This window comes from Phascolarctos cinereus, unplaced genomic scaffold (genome assembly GCF_003287225.1).
Source record: "Phascolarctos cinereus isolate Bilbo 61053 unplaced genomic scaffold, phaCin_HiC Scaffold_5;HRSCAF=322, whole genome shotgun sequence".
Taxonomy (NCBI): Eukaryota; Metazoa; Chordata; class Mammalia; order Diprotodontia; family Phascolarctidae; genus Phascolarctos; species Phascolarctos cinereus.
This window is the reverse complement of record NW_027555958.1, coordinates 248,119,122-248,144,259: the sequence shown is the minus strand read 5'-3', so window position 1 is coordinate 248,144,259 and position 25,138 is coordinate 248,119,122. Positions and strand designations below refer to the sequence as shown.

Sequence of the window (25,138 nt, the reverse complement as noted above, 5' to 3'; positions counted from 1 at the left end):
TGATTGGAAGGGACACCAATAGGCTCTTCGGATTGGCCGATTATTGAAGGGGCGTCATCAATCTCTAGTCAGACCGAGTAGCCTGAGGCCGCAGCGGAAAAGGAAAAGTGAAAGTCGTAAAGATTTCCAAAGTCCCCCTTGGGTTGGGCAGTTTTTCTTTCCCGAGCCTGCAACCTCCTTCCGCTTCTCCAGCCATCGTCGGACGCCGTGGGGTCTCATTTCCCTCCGCCTGTCCCTGCTGCCCTCTCCATCTCCTGGGTCCGACAAGGTGAGATGTTCTCCAGCTGGGCCCAGAGGAGGTTGGTGTTGATGGGGTCGGGGCTTTACGGAAAGAACTCCGGTTTTGAAGTCAGGGAACCTGGGCTTGGACTCTAGACGTGCTACTTAGTTACCAGCAAAACGTTTTCCTTCTCTGGGACTCCTCAGACCAAAATTCCCTTCTCAGGCCACTGCCTCATAACACATACTATATGTACGTGTTACCTTTCCCGCTAGGTTGTAAACTCTTTGAGGGCAGGAATTGTCCTTTTTTGTATCTGTGCTAAGCCAGTGTTTAATAAATGCTTTTTCATTCATTATTCATATACTCAGTTTCCCCATCTGTAAAATGAGGGTTGGATCGGTCCACCTTCAGCTCTTAAAAACTTAATTCTAAAGCCCATTAACATAGTCCAGGTCTTGGGCAGGGCTGCTTGGTGTCAATCAGCATTTATTAAGTGCCAGCTCTGTGCTGAGCTGTGGGAGCACAAAAAAAGGCACAGTCCTCCCACTCACGGAGCCCACAATCTAATGGGGAAGACAGAGCACAAACAACTATGCACCAACAGAATAAAGACCAGATAAATTGAGGGTGGTCTCAGTTGGAAGGTATTGAGATTTTAAAAGACTGAAAAAGGATTCTTGCAGAATGTGTGCTTTTATTTGAGACTTGAAAGAAACCAGGAAAGCCAACAGGCAGAGAGGGGAGGGAGAGAGTTTCAGGCTTGGGGAACAGCCAATGAAAACGCTGTTACTTTGAGGGAAAAAAAATGGTTACCAGACTTATATAATAGGTGTCACGTGGGTTTGCTTGGCCTTAGCAAAGAACACAAGGAAATGCCTGCTCAGAGGCCTTAAATCAGCCTGACTTTTTGTGTGTAGGGTTGTTTTATTTTGTTTTGTTTTGTCAGCATCTCACACAGGGTGGGGGGATCCTGGAATGTACTGCACTGGATCTCCATGTCCTAGAACAGGGGTCTGGAACTTCAGACACATTTACAAAGTCCTGAGCTTTGGTGACATATAAGTTACATCTATACTAATTTTTAAAGTTGTATAACTAGTAATTTTAAAAATTGTATAACTAGTAATACTCAAAGTGATTAAATGCATTTCCTGGATTCTCTTGTATAGAGATTCTTAACCTGGAATCTACAACACACACACATACACACCTGTCAATAGATTTCAGGGAATCTGTGAATTTTGGTAGAAGGAAAAAAATTTATTTTTATTTTCACTAACTTCTAACTGAAATTTAGCATTTCATTTCCTTCAACGTTATCCTGAGGAGTCCTTGGGCTTCACCAGGCTGCCTAATGGGTCCATGACACAAAAAAAGTCACGAACCCTTACCCTAGTGGAAGCCCGAAAGTTCTCCTCAGCCTTCAACCTTGTGTGGTCTGCTGTCCTTCTTAGGAATCAGGAGCACCTGGCAAGACTTTGGAAGAATTTAAGACTACCTGAAAGAGTTGTTAAGTCTAAGGTGAGAACTCAGACCTCATTCCAGAATTCAAAATATAGTTGGATTTTCCCCTGTGAACCGCTAAAAATGATGTTTTTATATTAACTAATCATTCTATCATATCAACCCTCTTTAATTTCTTTTCTGTGCACGATATGTGACCTACCTATAGTAATGTTTTCACCCTTCCTCCCATCCAACACCACTCTTCTTCCTCCACTTTGAATAGAATCTTGCCCTCACACCTTCTAAGTCTTCAACCTGTTTAGACCTATCCACCATTCTAACTCCTATCCAAACATCTTCTCAAAATCCACTCTCCTAAACCCCTTTTGAGAAGGAAATGGACTAGATGTTTGGTATAATAGAAAGAGTCAGAGAATCTGAGTTCAAATCCCAGCTCTGTTACTTTCTTTCTACTCCCTGTATAACCCTGAAACAGTTGGAATAGATGACCTGAAAGATCCCTTCAAGTTCTAAATCTACTGCATGATCCTCATCTGAATACCTAGAAATGTGACTCCATGCTCAGTCTCATTTTGGGGAAAGTAGTGTGAGAGATGAACTCTCAGAAGTGAAGCCTGCTGAAAGGTCAATAATTCTTGATGATTACTTTCAAAATCCTCCCCCGCTCAGACCCTGCTTTTAAGCAAGTAACAGAAAGAATAAGCTCTGCCCCCAACCTGAACTGTTTGCCCTTAGCTTCCCGCCTTTCTCTTGTCTCTGGGATAAGGGAGAAGAGGATAGGAATAGACTATTTCCCGCCTAGAATGTAAGCCCACCTCCCAGTCAATGGGTATAAGGGATAGTGGTGGGTGGGGATTTGTTTGCATTAGGGTATGTAATCCTGTTTCCTCTCTCTCTCTCTCTCTCTCTCTCTCTATCCCTGCCTCCCCTGCTTGTACCTAGAGGACAGCCATCTCGTAACATTGTAATAAAGGTAACCTTTGCTTTCCACCTTGAGAAGTCTCTGAGTTTAATTTGGGTTAGGGTCGCTGTCCCACACAGCTTCAAAATGCTGAGATTAGCCAATCTTCACCCAAACTTTCCCCAACCATAATTTCAATCCCTATTCATTTTCAGAGTTTCTGTCTTTACCCTATTTACCTCATTACTCTGTCTAGGAAGCAGAATCCAGGTGAAGTAAAGTGGTCATGGCTGCCAGACCCCTACCAGAGAACCTCCTGGAAGAACTGACCTGCAGTATTTGTGTGGAGCACTTGAAGGACCCAGTCAGTATTCCCTGTGGTCACAGTTTCTGCCGAGTCTGTATCACTGAGCTATGTGACTATTATCAAACCCACGTCCAAGACTCAGTGTCCTGTCCAATTTGCAAGAAGCTTTTTCAAAAGGAAAACATCAGTCCCAATTGGGTGCTGGCACAATTAGTCCCCAACCTCCTCAACCTGGGACTCTCTGATAAGCAACCAGAAGATTCTAAACAGCCAGCAGATTATCAACTTTGCAAGCGGCATGGGGAAAAGACCTTTTTCTACTGTGAAACAGATGAGCAGTTCCTGTGCTTTGTGTGCAGGGAGCTCCGAGAGCACAGTACTCACGTTGTCCTACCGGTAGAGGATGCTGCCCAGCCTTACAAAGTAAGAAATTTGCCTTGCTCTTTTCTCTCCCTTGATATATTGATCTAGGAGGAAACTGGTGAATGTAGTAGTCATGGTACCTGCCATCAGCAATTAGTCAGCAGTTATTTGTTAAGCATTTACTGTGTGCCAGGCATTGTGCTAACCTGCAGAACTGTGGTTTGGTTATCGTGCACCCACCAGGATTGTCACTCTCAAAATCCTCTGCTGTCTCAAAATGCTGCCACCCTCCACACACAGATACATATCCTGGGCAGTGTGGTGCTGTGAAAAGAACTCTGGATTTGAAGTTAGGGTACCTGGGTTAATATCTTGGCTCTTTCACTTACTTCTTTTTTTTTTTTTAATTTATTTTTGGTTTTCAACAATCACTTACATACTCTTTTGAGTTTTAAATTTTACCCCCTCCCTCTACACCTCCCTCCCCAAGATGGCATGCAATCTGATATAGGCACTTACATATACATTCCTATTAAACATATTTTCATATTAGTCATATTTTAAGGAAGAATTAGAACCAATAGGAGGAACCACAAGAAAGAGGAAACAAAACAAAATAGAAGGGAAAAAAAGAGCAAATACTATGCTTCCTTTCACTTCTAGTGTGACCTTGCATGACTTATTTAACCTATGTGGCCTTCCTATTCCTGTACATGAGGGCACTGGACCCCATAGAGTCCCTTCTAGTTCTAAATTTATGATCCTATTACTATTACTATTACTATTACTATTCAGCTGGCCACCAGAAAGGGCGAAAGTGTGTAATGGTAATAGAAAGAATAGTGTCTGGGAAGTGGGTTGTCGAAACGGGGAGGAGGAGGAGTTTGGGAGGGGTACATGTAGGGTTTGCTTAAGATTTGTAGAGAACAAACCCCTGGAGAAGATTTATTCAATGAACAGCCATCTGCATTGACAGAAAGTAGAAATGAGCTAAAATTAGAGCTGAAGTGATTATAAAGAAAAGAGCTTATAAAGAAAAACATAGTAATTAAGCCCTAGAGCAGATATAGGTTTTCTTCATCCCTGGGCAATTTTTAGGAATAGTTTTGGGGCAGCTAGATGGCACAGTGGATAGAGCGCTGGCCCTGAAGTTGGAGGACCTGAGTTCAAATCTAGCCTCAGACGAAACACTTAACACTTACTAGCTGTGTGACCCTGGGCAAGTCACTTAACCCCAATTGTAAAAAAAAAAAAATGGGGCAGCTAGGTGGCACAGTGGATACAGCTCTGGCCTTGAAGTCAGGAGGACATGAATTCAAATCCAGTCTCAGACACATGACACGAGCTGTGTGACCCTGAGCAAGTCACTTACCCCCAATTGCCTCACCAAAAAAAAAAAAAAAGGAATAATCTCCAGTATTTTCCTTTTGTATCTAGAAAAATGGAATTTCTGGCTAAGGGTGGTTACTTTCTCAATGGGAGTGATGGGATCTGAAAGTTCTGTGGTGTTTTGAAGGAAAACCACTTTCTTGATGATGATCAAGTAATTTCCCTTAGAAAGAGTAGCCACAGTAAAAGGCCAGTTAGGAAGGACTTTGTCAGGAAAGACTTCATGGAGTAAGTGGAGCAGGGCCTCAAAGTGAATAGAGGGGAGAAAGGGAAGGAACATTCCAGGAGGGCTGAAAGAACATAAGGAAGAGCATATGTAATCTAAATAGTAGCTGTAATCTGGCCCCTCTTTGTATCACTAACTCTGAGTCTTATATCAAGCTTGAGGCTGTCCTAATCCTACTGCTAACTTTTTCACTTATCTTCTTCCTGTGATCTCCTGATTCTGATATTGAGTTTCAGTCCCTTTCTCCATGGAGAGTGCTGGAAGCATACTGATCAGTTTTTACTCAGACTCATAAAATGTCATTACTTTAAAGGTCCTCAGTCAGTAATTAGCCCAGTCCCCTTGATTTATTTTTTTTAATGTTTGTTCTTTATTCTGAACTTGATAAACACCAATAAGCATGAACATGTCTATATACAAAGAATAGAAAATGATTACATATGAAATGATGAATCTCTTTTATGTTCAGCTTATTTTTTAAAAGTCGTGTATAATAAATTCAGCAGGTTAGTTCCTAAGTCACCTTGCTTGCCCATGTTTCCCTCTGAACTTTCAGTTCTTGTCTGTGCATTTCTTTAAATGCTTCCTTGATGCTATTTTCTTTATTTTTCTTTTTTGGGCATCACTATCACTAGCCCCCTATGCATGATTTATATCAAAATTACTTTCTAGCTCTATATACTATGATCCTCTCATGAAGGGATGTTGAAATTGTATTTGTCAGTAGGAAAGTAACTCTCCTTTCTACAGGATGAAATTCAGAGACATCTGGAAAGTCTGAAGGAATCCAAAGAAAAAATTATGCATTTGAAGGGAAACAATACGTTCCAGGCACTGCTGGTAGGAGATGATTCCTTCCTCTGCCCCCCCCCCAAAAAAAAGTAATGCTCTATTTCAGGGGTCCAGTGTCCCTGGATTATTTGCTTAGAGGCCTGGAAAGAAGAATGTGACCCTACAGGGTATGAAACAAGTGTTCCCATGTTCCTAAGAGAATAATGGAGGGGTGAAGAAAGTGTGTCTTTATGCAAATTTTACTTTTATGTCTTTATGCAAATTCATGTCTTCTTAATTTTCATCTTTGTTAAATGGGAATGAGATCCTATTTGACACCCCTACCTATCTTATAGGATTGTTGTAAATTTAAATGAGGTAATAGATGTAAAAGTTATTTGAAAAATGCTATGCACATGTAAAGTTATTATTGATAAGAAAAAAATCTGGTCTATCAGGGACAGGTCCAAGGCAGTGAAGGGCTTGGGTGAGATGACAGGACTAGAGAATAATGAAAAGCCTAGGAGAGATAGATATGGGAATGTTCTTACAGTTTCTCACTTTCCCACTGATGTCATTCCTCCTACGTATTGCACTACTCCCTTCTGTACTGTACTTAGAGCCAATCTGGCCATTATTTTCCATCAGTTTCACATGATGGACAAGTAAGGAAAAGACCTGAGGATATATGGATCAGGAGGCACCATGTTAGTTTTATGCCATAGATCTATGTGACTCTATGCCATAGATTCTCAAGTCCTGAACCTGGGAGTCCAGGCAAGAAATGGGAGGAATGAAATTCTAATAATCATCCTGCTATCTTTTTTTTTTCCCTTTGGGTCAATGGTAGTGAGACCCTAGAGAGGGAGTTCTTAACTTTTTTGTGCCATGTACCCCTTTGGCACTGTGGTAAAGTATAATAATCCTTTGATTCATTACTTACATTCATAATTGAAGAAAATTCAGTAAGGAATTGGTGAAAATAAAGATGTAGGGGCTTTTTTTCCCATCCAAACTCATATCTGTCTGTTGAACTTCTGGGCATCCCATGGACCCCAGATTAAGAACTTCTGCCCTAGACCAAAGAGCATTTTCCACTTCATTTCTACAGAATCAGATCCAAACCAATAAACTGAGAATTATGTCTGAGTATCAGCAGTTCCGGGAGTTCCTTGATCTACAGGAACAACTGCTCTTGGTCCAAATGGAGGAGCTAGAGAAGGACATCACCTGTAAGAAAGAGCAACATGCCAACCAGGTCTCTCAAAAAATATCTCATCTTGAAAAATTAATAAGTAAAATGGAGGAGAGAGCTTCTCAGACCCCAAGTGAAATCCTTAAGGTGAGAAACAAGAGAACATACCATCTATGCTCCAAATGGTGAGTATAAGAGATGTGTTACAGAATAGAAACTGACATGAAAGAAGGCATGAATTGAAATGGAACCAGTGACAATATACAACTGGATGAATTTCCAGCTATCAGAAGCATGAGGTATTGGAACATAAAGGGAATTAATGATATTGAGAGCAGCTGGGATTTGTAGGTATGGAGTGAGCATCTGGAACAGCTGGGGTAAAAACAAAAGTTAATTTTGGCACTGTCTAGGAATTTATACCATATCCAGTGGGGAATGACTATAGAAAAACTGACCTTTTTTTTCCCTCCTCTCTTCCATAGATCAAGAAACAATTGGAAGAAAGGTAAGTGTTCTTAGCTGGGTTTTTCCCTCTGTATGTGTTCTGTGTCTCTCATTCATTTGTTGATATCTAATAAGCAAGTCAGTTTTTTTTCTCCTGTTAGCCTGATAGAATAACTTCAATACAAGGATTTATACTTCTGTTTAAAAAAATTTTCCCAAACATTTATTCAGTGTCTAACAGGTGTAGAACGCGGAGGGTAATTGCTGTAGGAAATCCCAGTCCCAATGGATTTATAATTTAATAAGATGTTAAGATGAAAAAATAATTTTTATACACAACATTATATAAGAACGTCAGAGACCTGTGCAAAGTGCCACGTAGTAATCCAGCCTTTGCTTGAAGATGCCCAATGACAGGAGACCCACTATATGCCAAGGTAACCCATTCCATTTCACATGCTTCTCTGATCTTCTCTTCCCCAAGGTTCTCTTTTCCACCAATTCCTTCAGCTGTTCTGCATGTGGCATGAACTTGAGGCCCTTTACCATACTAGTTGCCCTCTTCTAGACGCTGTCCAATTTATCAGTAGTTTTTGTAAAATGTGTTGCCCAGAACTGAATATGGTATTCCAGACATGTAGACTGACCAGGACAAAGTACAATGGGACTAACACTTCCTTCTTCCTGGGAGCTATTCCTCTTTGGCTCCATTAAAATCCAAGATTGCATTAGCTTTTGTTGCTGCTATGTAACATTGTTGAACCTTCATCTCCCCTGCCAGATCCATCTAAGTCCACATCTTTTCCATCTTTTTCACATACATAGCAGAAGAAACTTCATCAAATACTTTGATAAAAGTACCTTTAAACTATATAGATTCCCTCTGTCTACCAGTTTAGTAGCCTGTTGAAAAATAAAAATAAAATAAATTTCTTATGATTTGAGCTTGGTGAAGCCGTGCTGGTTGCTTGTTAACATCTTCTCCTTTTCTAGATGTTCACCAAGCATTACTTGAATCATACATTCTATAATTTGACCAGGAATCGAAATCAAATTAATTTGCCTGTAACTTGCAAGTTGCTTTCTCTTCCCTATTTTGAAAACTGGGGCATTTGCACTCTCCAATCCTACAGTATTTCTCCTGTTCGCTAAGATTTTTCAGATATTACTAATTGTTTCAGCATTCACATTTGCCAGGGTTTTCAGTATCTGAGGATGTAGTTCTTCTGAGCCAAGTAACATGCTGAGGTTGAGGGGCTGCTGTGACATCCAATTAGAGATATGTCCTTTAAGCAGTTGGAAATACCCACCTGGAGTTTGAGTGCCCATCAGAAGTAGAGATCAAGATTTTAGGATCATCTAAATAGAGATGGTAGTTGGAGCTGTGGGAATGAATACCAAGAGACTATCAGATAAGAAAAGACATGTGCGCGGGCGCGTGCCCAAGTTTCATTTTTGACTGATCAGTAGGTAAGCTCTCATACTCTTGTTCCATTTTTCTTTTAGTTCATCATAGAAACACAGTGCATCCATTCAACCTTATACTTTTCCCAATTTTCTAGTCTGGAGGAATAGAGACAAGGAGGAATGAGACAGTTTCTATAGATTCCTTCTTTCCATAGCATTCCTCTGAGGCTCTGTTTTGGTTTTTAGGGGGTTGGGGGAAGAGTGGCTTTTGTTTTGGTGAAATAGTTTAATTTTAGTGGTGGATTAGTGGATAATGAAAAAATAAAAGCATCAAATATTTTTAAAATGCACAAAAGAAAACAAAAATGCAGGAGACACAAACATCAATTTTATTACTACTTGGTTAAATGTTATATAATTTATGTATTTTTAAAACTATGCAACAGAAGTTCATATTTTCTTATACAATTCTTTTTTCTTTATTCCTACATTTATTCATTACTACACTTGAGATTCTAGGTCTTTTATTTTTCCAAATAAGTTTTGTTATTATTTGGTATATTTCTACAAAGTAATCCCTTGATAGATTGATTAGTATAGCATAAATTGTAAATCAGCTTATATGGTATAGTCATTTTTATTGTACTGGCCCAATTGATTATGAACAACAAATGCCTTTCCAACAAAACTTTCCAACAGTTCTTCTTTAATTTCTGTAGAGTGTGCTGCAGATGTATTTCTAAAAGGTCTACATCTGCCTTAGTAGATGAACATCCAAATATTATATGTATTTTGTAGATATTTTAAATGGAATTGTTATTTTTTTTCTTTTCTTTCTCGGTTTTGTTGTTTTATAGAAGGGTTGGTGATGTGTATTGGTTTATTTTCCATTCTGCTATTTTATTGTAACAGTTGTTTCAGTTAGCTCTTTTTCATTAACTTTCTAGGCTCTCCTATATCAACCATAATACTTATATAAGTAGAGATAATTTTGTCTCCTCAGTTTCTGTGTCCTGTCTAATTTCTATAGCTAGACTTCTAGCACTGTGTCAAATAATAGTAGAGACAAGTAACATGCTTTCATCCCTAATCTCATTGGGGAGAGCTTGTGGTATTTTTGTACTGTGAATAATGGATTTAGATAGATACTACTGATCATATACAAGATAGGTACATTTGTTTTTGTACTTATTAGTATTTTTAGCATTAGTTCCACATTTTGTTGAAGGCTTTCTCTGCATTTGTTGATATAATTGTGTGCTTTTTATTATTTTTGCTTTACTGTTGTCAAGCATTCTTTGTATTACTGTATTATTGTTACTAACCAGGCACTGTACTTAAACACTTTACAATTATTGTTTTATTTAATCCTCACAACAACCCTTGGAGATAAGGAGGTTCCATTATTATCCCCATTTTACAGATGAGGGAATGGAGGCAAACAGAGGTTAAGTGACTTGCCCAAAGTCACACAGCTAGTAAGTGTGTGAGACCAGAATACCTGGCTGCCCCCCTACCTAGTTATAGTGATTTTTTTTTCATATATTGCTGTAGTATCTGAAAATATTTTAGTGTTTTGGTGTCAGCATTCATTAAGAATAAACATTACTTTCTCTCTTCCTATTTCAGGTAGCATGATTAATATGTTTTCACTGATGTTGATAAAAGTGCCTTCTTTCTCTAGTTTGGAAACTTTGTATAGAATAATTATACATAAAATCTTATTTTTATTGATATTGTTTTGTTTTCACATCATTTTCGAATATATCTCTTTCTCTCTTTTATCCAGTAATCCATCATTTGGTCTCCCATTAATCTGAATATTTTGTATTTTTGTAAATATTTATTTCTCTTTTTTTAACATTTTAATTTTCTTTTAAATTCTGGACTCGAACATCAAATAAAGATTAGAATTTCCTTATAAATAGAAAAATATTGGACATAAACCTGCCAATCTGTACTATAGCTTGCTTTTCAAGTATGTAATAAATTCAACATGTTATTTTCAAAGTTGACCTGCTTTTCTGTTTCTTACTAATATTCCTTCTGTTCACTTCTGTACATTTTAAAAATTTCAAACTTAGGGGCAGCCAGGTGGATAGAGCACCAGCCATGAAGTCAGGAGGACCTGAGTTCAAATCCGGCCTCAAACCAAACATTTGACACTTACTAGCTGTGTGACCCTGGCCAAGTCACTTAACCCCAATTGCCTAAAAATAAAAAATACATTTTAAAAAAATTTCAAACTTAGATACCAAATAAAGTGAGCATTTCCATATACAAAATAAAACAGAAAAAAAGATCATACATGAAACTGCACATTTCTATTATATACATCTTGGTTTTTCCTTTTAAGTTTATAGTAAACTTTTTAAAAAAAATATTATCAACATGTAATTTTCAGATTGTATTTGCTTCTGGCCTTCCTTCTGATTTTGTTTTCTTTTGTTTTTTGCTTTTTGGTGAGGCAATTGGGGTTAAGTGACTTGCCCAGGGTCACACAGCATGCCTTCTGTTTTCTTCTGTGCATTTTGAAAGACTTTTTCAACAATGCTATTATCATTCTTTTTGTTTTATGATTTATAGCAGGCCTATTACTAGCTACCTCCTAACTCCATTAAAAAAGAAAAAAAAAACAACAATTATGTATAGTCAATCAAAACAAATTCTCACATTGGCAGTGTCCAAAAAAGTGCATCTTGTTCTGCACCTTAAGTCCATCATCTCATTGTCAGGGGATGGATAGCAGGCATCATCATTGAAATTTTTTGTTGATCATTCCATCTATTAGAGTTCTCAAGTGCTTCAAAGTTGTTTTCCTTAACATTGCTGTTGTTATTGTATAAATTGTTTTCCTGGTTCCACTCATTTTACTCTGCATCAGTTCAAACAAATCTTCCTAGGTTTCTCTAAAACCACTCTTACATCACTTCTTATAGCACAATAATATGCGGAAACAATCGTATACCATAATTCACCCCTTAATTTCCAATTCTTTTCCACTACAAAAAGAATTGCTCTAAATTTTTTTAAAACCCCTCCATCAAACACAATCAGGATAACACAAGATTTAGCAGCTTCTACATTAAAGGACCGCAGGGCATGAAATATAATATTCTGAAGGGCAAAGGAGATAGGATTACAACCAAGAATCACCTACCCAGCAAAACTGAGTATAATCCTTCAGGGAAAAAAATGGTTATTCAGTGAAATAGAGGACTTTCAAGCATTCCTGATGAAAAGACCAGAGCTGAATAGAAAATTTGACTTTCAAATACAGGACTCAAGTGGAACATGAAGAGGTAAACAGGAAAGAGAAATCATAAAAGACTTATTAATATTGAACTGTTTACATTCCTGCATGGAAAGATGATATTTATAACTCATGAGACCTTTGTCAGTATTAGGGTAGTTGAAGGAAAAAAATTATATGTATATATAGATAGATAGATAGAGGGCACAGGGTGAGTTGAAGATTAAGGGGTCATATCTGGAGAATAAAATTAAGGGATGAGGGAGGATTATACTTGGAGAAGAAGAAAGGGAGAGGTAGAATGGGGTAAATTATCTCACCAAAAAAAAAAAACAGAAAAGAAAAGGCTCTTACAGTGGAGGGGAAATGGGGGAACATAAGAGGGAATGAGTGAATCTTATTCTCATAGGATTTGGCTTAAGGAGGGAATAACATACACATTCAATTGGGTATGGAAATATGTCTTACCCTACAGGAAAATAGGGGGAGAAGGGGACAAGAGGGCAGGGGGGTGATAAAGAGGAGGACAGATTGGGAAAGGGGGTAATCAGAAGTAAATACTTCTGAGGAGGGACAGGATCAAAAGAAAGAATAGAATAAATGGGAGGGCTGGATAGGATTTAGGGAAATAGAGTTAGTTTTTCACAGCATGTCTACTATGGCAGTGTTTTGCATAACTGCACATGTATAACCTATATTGAGTTGCTTGCCTTTTCAATGAGGGTGGGTGGGGAGGGAGGAAGAGAGAAAATCTGAAACCTAAAGTTTTTAAAACATATGTTTAAAAAAAATGTTTTCACATGCTACTGGGAAATAAGAAAGACAGGAGATGGGGTACAGAAGTCTATCCTGCCCTACAGGAAAATAGAAGGGGAAGGGGATAAGAGAAGGGGGCGGGGGGAAGAGATAGAAGAGAGGACAGACTAGGGGAAGGGATATTCAGAATGCATGCCATCTTGGGGTGGGGGGAGGGGTGAAATGGGCTGAAAATTTGGAACTCAAAAACTTGTGGAAGTGAATGTTGAAAACTAAAATATATATATATATATATATATATATATATATATATATATATATATATATATATAAAAACAGGCATGTAGAATAGACACTTAAAAAAAACCCCTCCATCAATTTTCATTTTCCATTTCAATGAGGGTAAGATAGAACTTCAGAGTTGCTTTTACTTACATTCTCTAGTGATTCAGAACATTTTTTCATATGGTTGTTGATAGCTTAGATTTCTTCCTTTGAGAACTGCCTGGTTGATATCCACTGGCCATTTATCTAATGGAGAATGATTCTTGTTCTTATATACTTAAATCAGCTCCTTATATCTCTTGGGCTATGAGACCTTTCTTTAAAAAAACTTGCTGCAAAGATTTTCCCCCAGTTACCTATTTTGTTTCCAGTTTTAACTATATTAATTTTATTTTAAAATTTTCAATGCCATCAAACTAGTCCGTTTTATTTCTCTGACCTGCTCTATTCCTTATTTAGTCAACAATTCTCACACAGGTATAAAACACATTTCATTTCTTGCTGTAATTTTTTTATGATGTAACCTTTTACATTCCAATTCATTTACTTGGAACTTATATTGGTATATGTTGTGAGAAATTACTCAAAACTTAACTTCTGTCAGACTACTTTCCAGCTTTCAACCATTTTTATCATTTTATGAGTCCTTACCCCAGTAGTTGGGGTCTTTTGAATTTGTCAAACACTATGCTATTATGTTCATTTGCTTCTGTATATTTGTACCTAATCTTTTTCATGGATTAACATTTCTATTTTTTTTAACCAATGCTAGATAACCTTGCAGGATTACTGCTCTGTAGTATAATTTGAGATCAGACCCTGATGTTAGGCCCCCTTCCTTTCTATGTTTTTTTTCATTATTTCCCATGAGAGTCTCAACTTTTTGTTCTGCCAGATGAATTTTGATATTTTTTTTCCTATTTCTACAAAGTAATCCTTTGGTAGTTTGTTTGGTATTAACTGATTAAATAACTTAGATAGCAAATAAATAATTAAATAACTTAGTATTATTATAATGGCCTGATCAACCATTAGCAATTAATAGCTCCGTTTATCCATATCTACCTTTACTTCTATAATAAGAACATTTTGTAATTGTATTAATGTAGTTCCTATGTATGCATTGATAAGTAGACTACCAAATATGTTATATATTCTGTAGTTATTTTGGACAGAATTTCTCTTTCATCTTTTCCTACAGGATTTTGTTGTTAATATATAGAAAAACTGATGATTTGTGTGGGTTTATCTGTAAAAAGTAATGGTTTTGTTTCTTCTTTACCTTTGCATATTCCTTTAATTTTCTTTTATTATCTTATTGCTATTGCTAACATATCTAGCATGATATTTGATAACACTAGAGATAATGGACATCCTTGTTTATTCCTGATCTTATGGATATATTTTTAACTTATCCCTATTATATATAATGTCAGCTTTCGTTTTTATCTTTTTTTTTTTTTGTCTAGGCAGTGGGGTTAAGTGACTCTCCCAGGGTCACACAGCTAGTAAGTGTTATGTGTCTGAGGCCGGATTTGAACTCAGGTCCTTCTGACTCCAGGGCCAGTGCTCTATCCACTACGCCACCTCGTTGGCCTGGGGCTTTAGTTTTTAAATAGATGCTATTTACTATATTTTTAAAAGGCCCCTTTATTCCTATTTTGAGTTTTTTAAACAGAAATAGGTGTTACATTTTTGTCAAAAGCCTTTTCTGTATATATTGATATAATTTTAATTGTTTTTGTTATTAATATGCTCTATATCGCTTATACTTTTTCTAATATGAACCAACCGTGCTTTCCTGGTATAAATTAAAGAGTCATAGTATATAATCTTTTTTGATATGTTGCTGTAGCCTCTTTGTTAATGTCTTATTCAGATTTTTTTTGTTGATATGCATAGGAGATATTTGCTTAGAGTTTTCTTCCACTGTTTTATCTCTCCCTGAGTTAGGTATCAAAACAATATTTGTATCACATTTGGTAGGATTCCATATTTTCTTTTTTAAAAAAAAACCAGTTGATGTAATATTGGAAGTAATTATTCTTTGAATGTTTGATAGACCACTTGTGAGTCTATCTGGTCCCAGGTTTTCTGTTGCTGATATTATTGTTTTACCCGCCTTTGGAAGCCATTTGTGATTTGTTCAATTTCTTTTTCTGAGATTGGGTTATTTAAATTTAGTTTCTTTAACATATATATATATATATATATATATATATATATACATATACATATATATATGTGTGTGTGTATATATATATATATATGTGTATATATATATGTGTGTATGTGTATGTGTATATATATATGTGTGTATATATATATATAATATACATTTTCTATTTTTGTAAATATTCATCTATTTTGTTTAATTTGTCAGGTTTATTAGCATATGATTGGGCAGCTAGATGGCACAATGGATACAGTGCTTGGCCTGAAGAAAGACTCATCTTCCTGAGTTCAAATCTGGCCTCAAACACTTCCTAGCTGTGTGCCCCTGGGCAAGTCACTTAACCCTGTTTACCTCAGTTCCTCATCTGTAAAATGAGCTGGAGAAGGAAATGGCAAACCACTCCATTATCTTTGCCAATAAAACCCCAAGTGGGGTCACAAAGAGTCGGATATGACTGAACAACAACAGTTTTCTTTTATTCTTTTTAATCTGGTCCTTTTTTCATTTTTGATACTGGAAATGGTTTGATCTGAGGTGGTGGTAGGGGATCAGGCGGAATGTGGACCAGTAGTATATTTTTCTTTACTTTTTAAAAAAATTGTGGCTATTATTCTAGAGAAATTTTTATTTCTCGTTTGTTGTTCTTTTAATGCATTTTTTGTATTTCTAACTGTTTTTGAGTTGGATGGGAGGAGAACTGGATTTGGCCAGACCCTTTCATTCCTGTTCTTCCTGAAGTCCCTTCTAATGTTCTCTATTTCTATTGATGTTCTCTGTTTCTACCTAGGTGGGAGAAAGAACAGGTCCTGACCCCTTTGACCACCTCACAAGACCTAGAAGAGAGAGTGTGTGCATTCACTGGAAAGATAGATGCCTTGGAGGAATCCATGAGAAGTTTCAAAGGTAAGGAGAAGGGATCATAGCATCATAGGGACATTAGCATTCATCCAGTTCAATATCTGCATTTGACAAAAGAGGAAGCCTAGGCCAGAAGCCTGAAAGATTTATTTCCCAACTTCAGTAGGGTGGGGTGGCAGGTGAGCTTGAATTCATGGGCTGTTTTCTACAGCTGCTGAGCCCCCAAGAGGAAAATGGCTTGCAACAGATCAGACTGCTTTCTCTTTTCTCAGAGAGCCCTTCTATGTCCAGAAAAAGTCTTTTTTTTCCCTATCAATGAGATGGGCAAATAAATGATAGAAACCTGCAAGCTCAGTCTTCTTTCTCTCTCTCTCCTAGCTCCATGGCTACAGCTTCACCTTCAGAACAAGACAACTAAGAAAGAGGTCTGGCATACATTTTTGCAATTTTGTTATGTATTTATCAGTGTTCTAATGAGCCAATGTATCCAGCTTTGCAAAAGAGAATCATTGATTATGGGTGGAATAGAGACCACTTACCCAAATAAAAACTCAGAGGTATCTCCAGTTAGAAAACAGAAGGTTTTATTCTAGCAAGTCTCGCATGAGAGTTGGGCATCTCCTACCCAGCAGACTGGTGTAGAGAGGCGGGGCACAAACAACAGCAAGCAGTACATATAGTCTTAGACAAACCATTCCAAAAAGCCCCCTCCCCACCTATCTGTCTCAATCTCTTTATCCTCATTGACTGAGGCAAGAGACCTCACAGTCTATTTTCAGAACCCAAGAGATACATTTTACTCAAAACTAGCTTGGGAGCTAGAGGATTGCCTTATGTGGTAAAGTTAAGGCAAAAAAACAGAAGGGGTGGTTACAAAACAAGGGAGGGAGGGTAGGCAGCTGGTGCACAACCCCCTTCCCCAAAAACAAAAGTGAAACTTAGGCCCAGCTCATGTTGAAGCCTTACTACATTTATGGAGCATAGCTTACATCTTACATGAGAAACTTTCACTTGTCCCATACAGTTAGGAACCTAGCCCTCAAGTACAAATGACTGATGAGGATTCCACCAGTTACTACCCCATTCTCTTACCCTTACATCTTGGTTCTCTCCATCTGAAAGGAAAGTGCAACATTTTTTTGGGGGGGGGGTTAGGCAGTGGGGTTAAGTGACTCACCCAGGGTCACACAGCTAGTGTTATGTGTCTGAGGCTGTATTTGAACTGTGGTCCTCCTGAGTCCAGGGCCAGTGCTCTATCCACTGTGCCACCTAGCTGCCCAAAGTATAACATTATTGAGAAGCTATTTGGCACTCCTCCCCCCCCCCAAATATGGTCAACTCGTAGTTCTCCATTTTTTCCAAGGTAGAATTTCAAAAGTCATTTCTCATTCTTCTCTGTTTGAAATAGGGATAACCCTAGAAAAATTATGAACCCTTGGTTTAACGGGAGGCAGCATCTGAGCATGTGTGTATCTGACCACTACCAGGCCAAACAAGTTGCTTTTGGATTATCTGTACCCCACTTCTCTTCCAACAAAGAATTAAAGGTTAAATGTAAATGTAAAAATTATGAGTTTTTTAGAAATTGTGGAAGATTTGACTTTTTCTTCTCAGTAAATCCACCTCTCCTGTCCCTCTTCTTTTCCCGATGTGCCTAACTCAATCTCCATCCATAATGTCTCCTTTCTCCTAGATATGCTACACAATGGAGCAGATATTATACCAACTTGCCACTGAAATAATAACCCAGTCTAAGTTGAAAGATGGTCAAGGAGTCATTTCTGAAACAGACACGTCTGAAATACTAGAGATGCTGGTCCTGGGAAAATTAAAAGAAGTATCTTCCAAATTGAGAATGAAAATGAAGACTACCCCTTTGAGAGTAGCTGTGGTTGGAAATGCTTCCCTGAGTAATTCAGTGATTCGTTCTCTGCATGTATTTACTTCGCAGGCAAATATAGGAACTTTTGTTTTCCAAAATTATTCTGGCACTGTCCACTGTGTTGCAGAGTCGCTACCAGATATTGAGACATACGTGAAACCAGTAACAACTTACCTGAAGGAGATAGATTGTGCCCATTTTGATGCTGTCATCATTATTGTCTCTATCTGCATTAAATCTATTCATACCAGCTTAGCAATAGAGCTCCACAATATGGGGAAGAAGGTCTATTTCATCTCAATGGAAGCTCAGCCCATCCCAACATTCCACAAGTTCTCGTTTAACAGGGAAAATGTAAAGCTATGTGTATGGAACCTGGAAAGGATAGGTATAAGTAATCCTCAAGTATTCCTGATCTCTGTCATGAATGATGTATTTGACTTTGCAACTTTTTGTAATGCCTTGAGGGCATTTGAATATCAGAGGAGGGTCAACGCTCAGACTTTGATGAATTCCCTGTCTCATATTTGTGTAGATGCCATTGAGAGGAAGAAGACTGCCTTGCAGGGGATAATTGGAGTGGAATCTTTGATGATGGCCCTACAAGTCACTGCTAGTTCTGGGGTTTTAGTCCAGCTCAGGACCTGTCTGAATCATTATCGAAAGTTCTTTGGGGTGGATGATCTTTCCCTTACCAATCTGGCTCAGATGTTTGGTTGGAACATAAAGGAATTACAGGGCACCACCAAGTCCTGGAATTTGCAGGCACTCATAAAAGACAATCAAAAATTAGCTATTTTCACAGGCAGAAAGGTTGAGGTAGCAAAGCTTCCTCACCAACAGAGTTATCAAAAATTGTATAAGCAAGCTCATGATATACATAACTATTTTCTTGAAATAGTGACCAATGATGCAATGACGGTCTTTCAGAAAATATGGCTGGAGCTGTCTTAAGAAGCCAGCTGATCTTGTATGTCTCAGAAACTATGGCCAATCCCCTGCAATTTTATTTCCACCCAAAATCCTTCCTCTGTTCATCTTCCAAGTACTGCAACCAAAATGCTTCTTGGACTTCCATATCATTGTCATAGAAGACTGAAATAATTAGTAATTTTTGTCCACATGGCAAACTAACTACTTGGTTTCAAGGGCTGCTAACACTTTATTCTGTTCCAAAGTTGGTCTTCGTGTCCCACAATGAAGTTTCATGAGACTGCAGAACCTCTAACCCATACCATTACCACCTATATCTCTTGCAACAAGCTACCATACTGTGACCATTTAGTGTCAGAGATAGGTTTGGGCCAGTTCACCTGTCTCCCAAGCTAAGATTTTTTCCCCTGATCCATAGTTAGCTTTAATCCACAAATATTTATTAATGAACTCTAATTATGCCAGGCGATATGGGAGATATGGAGAACTGCAAGAACTTTCTGCCTTCTAAGACATTGTAATCTAATTAAGGAAATCATAGGACCTTATTTTTGAAGGAAACTTAGACATTATTTAGTCTAAGTCCCATTTTAAAATCTCCATTATAATATCCCCGATAAAAACATCAAGTCCAGTACAGGAACTGAGTACCTCACAAGGCAGCATTTTTGACTTTTGACTAACTTTGATTGTTTTTATGGAAGTGCATTTGTTCAAGGAGCAAAAGAATTGCCTTAAAGGTTCTCTTCCAAAAATAGCTTCGATCCACACATCAGAATCTTTCAAAATACTTCAAAAGATGTGACAATACAAAAATAGTTGTTATCAGTACTTTTTATTATAATTACTGGAAAAGAAAATGGGTACTCATCATTTGGTGATTGAATAAATTAGGGCACAGGATACAACAGAATATCACACTGTAAGAAATGATAAATATGATAGACTCAGAGAAACCTGGAAAGATTTTTCTAAACTGATATAAAGTGAAATGAGCAGGACACCAGGACAATTCACACAGTGATAATAGTGCAAAGGGAAATAATTTTAAAAGACATAAGAACTGTGATCAATGCAATTACCAATTATTACTCCATAAGACTGATGATGAAGTCTTGGCAGAAAAGTAATGAATAGAGATACAGAATGAGACATCCATTTTTCAGACCTAGCTAACGATTTGTTTTACTTAAGTATACTTATTTGTTATAATGGAGGACTCCTACAGGAAGGGGGGATTGGAGTTGGAAGAGGAGATAAGGGATGGTAATAGTAATGCAGAAAAAGGAAAAAAAATCCGTAAAATATCTTAAAATACAAAGAAGAAAGCAGTGAGAAGTTCAAAAGAGGACATAGATAAACTGGGAAGTTTTATTGTCATGTTAAATTTAACGTACACTTTAAAACTAACACTATGAAAGTTTAGAGCTGCATACACAATCTTTTATGTTCTTTGTTGCGTGGGTCCAGCTCAGTGGCTGTGAGAGTCTTAAACTCTCCTTCCCCAGGAATGCTAAGGCCAGCTTAGTTCCTGATACCCTGCGCCAAGCAGTGAGAGGCAGGGAGACAAGATGGTGAAGCTCCGTTTATTCAAGGCACAGGACAGCGTTTTATATCTTTGACTCATGGGAACATACCCCAATGTAACAGCGGACAAAGCAACAAAGTTTACATATCTTTACCAATAGGCAACACCAAGGATTTTTCTCATGCGAATACCAATCAAAGTATCAACAAGTACATTTCTTTGCAACATTATCCTGACTGTGTCCTTCTCCTGTGCCGTTCCCGTAAAAACACCATGTACTTCTTGTTCCCAGAATGTTCCCAATACTTGATACATAAGCTAGCAATACTTGATACATATTTGTGCTAGAGCTGACTGTGTTTGAGCTGGCAACATTGTTTATGGTTGACTTTGCCTAGCGTCAGAGTTCTGCTGACTGGGAGGTGCAGGGTCCGTGGACGGAGAACCGAGCCAGGATATTCTGCTCATGTACTAACACCCGAGGGGCCTTCTCCCATCAGTGAAGTCTCATGAACAGCCTGTGGACCTCAACGTCCTACAGATCCCTAACACTTTGTATATTGAAATGTTCATTTATTAATGTTTAAGTTTATAATAAAAAAATTTTTTTTTAAAAAAGATATGACAATAGAGAGAAACTTATTAGGTGGCCTTCAGATAATAAACATCAGGAGAGCCATAAAACAGGGAGATACATTTCACCAAAGGAATCCACTACTGTCATGGAGGAGGTCCAGTATAGCATACAAGTTGGAAAGTGTTTTCCTGTGGATGGGGAGGTCCTGCAGATTTTGTGGATTATATTGTGCTATTTATATGAAGCTCTATGATGTTACAGAATGTCCTAGAAGAAAGCTACAACCACTCAAAAATTTTAACCTGATAAACTATACCAGAAAGATTGTGTGGATGAAGATATCTATTGCCAAAGAAATTGAGGAAATACAGCGAAACAAGAAATAAAATTATTGTTATTTGCTGATATTTGGAGGCTCCTTGAGAGTCAACTAAAAGTTTTTGAAACAATAACTTCACTAAGATAATAAATATGAAATAGATCCATAAAAATCCTCAAACTTTCAGTGTATTAGCAACAAGCCTCTGTAGGAAAAGATAGAAAAAGAAATTTCATTAGAAATAACTACAGGGGCAGCTAGGTGGTACAGTAAATAGACCACAAGCCCTGGAGTCAAGAGGACTTGAGTTCAAATCTGGCCTTAGACACTTGATACTTACTAGCTGTGTGACCCTGGGCAAGTCACTTACCCCCATTGCCTAGCCCAAAATAATAATAATAATAATAACTACAAAATGTATAAAATGGCTGGAAGTTCACCTACCAAAACATACTCAGGATGCATATGATACTACAAAACGCTCTTTGTAGAAATAAAGGACTTAATTAAATGAAGAAAGATTAATTGTCATGGTTGGACTGTACTAACAATAAAAATGATAGTATCTAAATTAATTCATAGATTTAATTCTAAACCATTCAAAATAGCAAGGTATTGCTACATGGAATTTTTTTTTAATTCATCTGGAGAAACAAAAGGTAAAGGAAAATAATGGGATAAAAGTAAGAATGAAGGAGGCCTCAATACCAGATCTCAAGCTAAAAAACAAAAAAACCCAAAGGCTATATTAGGGAAGTGTAATCAAGATATTTTTGTATTTGTTAAAAAAAAAACAGAAAAGTTGGCCAGTGGAGTAGATTAAGTAAACAAGAAGCAAACAAAAATAGTAGCATACTGTTTGATAAACCCATGGATATCAACTATTGGGATAAGGACTCCTTTATTTGACAAAAACTTCTGGGAAAACTGGAAAGCAGTCTGGCAGAAATTAGATTTAGATCAGCAATTTACACCAGACACAACAATAAGCTTTAAATGGCTACATGATCTAAATACAAGCAATCATAAATTAGAAAAGAAGGGGAAAAGATACCTTTTACATCTATGAATAGGGGAAGGATTATTAACTGAAATGAAGTGAAGAAATAAGTGAAAATAAAGTGGGCAAATTTGCACAAAATCTAAAAGCTTTTGCAGAGCAAAATTGATGTAGTAATTAGAATGGAAAAAATAATTGGGCTAGAGCCTTTACAAGTAATATGGAGTTAAAATTAGAATGGAAATATATCCAGAAAAAAATAGAATCTTATGTGCAAGATACATAAGGAACTAATTGAAATTTATAAAAAATGAGAGCCACTCCTCAATAACTAGTCAAATAATATGAATAGGTAGTTTTCAAAGTAAGAAATCTAAGCTATCACAACCATATGAAAAAATGCTCTAAATCATTATTAATTAGAGAAATGAATATTAAAGCAACTCTGAGGCTCTACATCACACCCACAGACTGGCAAAGATGACAAAAAAAAATTCACAATTGTTAGATGGGCTTCAGGAAAATAGTCAAGTCAGCAAGTGTTTATAAGTGTCTATTATGCACTAATAACTGTGACAAATGCTAGAGATTTAAAAAAAAAAAGTCCTTGCCCTCTGGGAATTCACATTCACCCAAACAACTATGTACAAATAAGATATAGTCAGGATAAATTGAAGATATCAGACATAAGGCACTAAGAGTAAGAGGGACTTAAAAGCACTTCTTACAGAACATAGGACTTTAGTTGAAATTATAGGTAATGCAGAAAAGTGGAGATGAGCAGGGAGAGAGTTCTAGGCATGAAGGACAATCAGTGAAACTGCTCAGAGTTGGGAAGTAGAGTGTGAGGTACAGCAAGGCCAGTGTCAGTGAACCAAAGAAAACATGAATGGAATAAAGTACACTATACATTGTAGATGCATGAACTGGTCTACCCAGTCTAGAAAGTGATTTGGAGCTATAACCCCCCCAAATCACTAAACAGTGGTATACTCTTTGACTCAATTACCACTACCATTCCCCAAAAAAATGAAAGAGGAAAATGATGTATATATACAAAACACTTATAGCAGCTCTTTAGAAGCAAGGAACTGGAAACTAAGGAGATGACCATAAATTGGGGAATGGTTAGACGAATTACAGCATATGAATGAAATAGAATTGTGTTGTGAGAAATTGTGAAATGGATGTGTAGAGATAGAGACTGAGCCTTACCTATAGTGAGGCTCCATGTGTGGTGAGAGCTGTTCTTGTATGGCTTGAAGGGGGGGGGGGGGATGCAGAATAGACATTTCTAGTTTCTTCTCCTCCCAACCCTTCTCCAAGAAAGATTTTTATTTCTGCTAGGAATGGAAACAGGAAGTTGGGGCCAGAGGCCACTCTGCTCTCCTCAGAGAGAAGCGGTCCTGGGCTAGAAGTATATCTATCTGCTCCTTTAAACACTGTGCATCTAGGGACAGATGATCAGGTTTGAGCTGACTTGTGATTGCTTTGTCATTTTGGGGTGGGGAAAAAGGACTCCAAGCTCTATAGCCAGACTTGACCCCTTTCCCACCAAATATCAGTTTCACAAAGAACATACACAAGGAATAGCTAAGAAGCCCATTTATCCAAATCGATAGCAAAACAAAAATCAGATAAGGTACACACAGGAGAATATATACCAGACAATACAGCGTGAAGGAACTCTCCCTTTGGCAGTGAGATAACTCAGCTCAACCCAGCGAGAGTATTCTAGATCTCACCTAAGGGGAAACTCCCCAAAGGCTCTAAAGTAGCAAGCTGGAAACAGGGATATGATAGAGACTGCCAGCTCCTCTTTTGCCTTTTCACTTCAGCAACCTGAAGTGGAGTTTCCTTCTTACATCTCTCTTGAAGATGGAAGCCAGGAGCAACAGAAATGACTCAACCCTAAAAGAAGACCTGAAGCTTAACCAGTCCTAAAGGAGACAAGCCCTGAAGAATCCCAAATTAAGACTCACTTGGAGAGTCCATAAAGGAACTGGCAAAAGTTGAAGTTCTCTCGCCTCTCACCAACTCAGCCCTGCCCCTCAGGCTGGGCAAGGCATTCATCTTCACCAATAAGGAGAGTCCCATACCACTGGGCTTTAGGAAAAGGGTTACAAATGTTTTCTGAGATAACTGGGAAGACCTGTGTAAAATGATACAGAATGAAGTATGTATGTAAAACAAAGTAACTATTTATGCAATAACATTTTCTAAAAAATCAACTTTTAAAGATTTCAGAACTCTGATCAATGCATTAGCCAACTACAATTTCTGAGAAACTGTGAAGAAGCCAATTACCTACTGTGAGAAATGGGGTTCAGTCATTCCTTGGTGTTACTTAAGGGTTTAGCCCAAGCATGCAGTCACAACTCACTGCTCCCCTAGAAACATACCATGCGGAGTTTCATCCTCCCTTAAGAAACAAAACTTAAACTGAAGTGAGTGAAGGAGGTATTTATTTACAATTCTTGTAAGTGGGTGGGTGTGATACCCCAAAAAGACACACACACCGAAAGACGCCAGAGCAAGCCTTTTATGCAGTTAGTTTCTTCTTGTCCCTTCCTTCAGAGCCATGATTGGTCCTTGCTCTTCCAGGTTACAACCTTCCTGATACTTCCACTTCATATTACTTCTTAACATGTTCTTTCTCCTGCTAACATATGAAATGTGCCTAGTTTTGTGCTATTGCTCCCCTCTGGGGGGAGAAGTTAGTTTTAATGACCCCTTTACACATGCTGTACTCTAAGTAAAGCTTAACTTTTGTCCTACTTCCTGCCTCTTTAACCAAACAACCAGTTTTGTCCATCATTTTCAGCCGGTTCTAGAAACCTCTGACCTAGAGCTACCTTTTCTCTCAATTTCCTTA

General features: G+C 37.7%; 1 protein-coding gene across 3 annotated transcripts; it reads left to right on the top strand.

Moving 5' to 3' along the window:
* Positions 1 to 103: 103 nt before the first annotated feature.
* Positions 104 to 20,987, top strand: LOC110199370 (uncharacterized). Of its 3 annotated transcripts, XM_078155510.1 has the most exons (10): positions 104 to 268; positions 1,678 to 1,744; positions 2,633 to 2,663; positions 2,848 to 3,321; positions 5,627 to 5,716; positions 6,759 to 6,989; positions 7,328 to 7,350; positions 15,954 to 16,069; positions 16,403 to 16,449; positions 17,718 to 20,987. In XM_078155510.1, the coding sequence occupies exons 4-10, from the start codon at positions 2,878 to 2,880 to the stop codon at positions 18,858 to 18,860; spliced, it is 2,094 nt and encodes a 697-aa protein (XP_078011636.1). In that variant the 5' UTR covers positions 104 to 268; positions 1,678 to 1,744; positions 2,633 to 2,663; positions 2,848 to 2,877; the 3' UTR covers positions 18,861 to 20,987. The 3 variants fall into 3 exon arrangements, with proteins under 3 accessions (XP_078011636.1, XP_078011635.1, XP_020829826.2); XM_078155509.1 differs by lacking the exon at positions 2,633 to 2,663; XM_020974167.2 differs by lacking the exon at positions 2,633 to 2,663 and having other exon boundaries at positions 104 to 299.
* Positions 20,988 to 25,138: the final 4,151 nt, after the last annotated feature.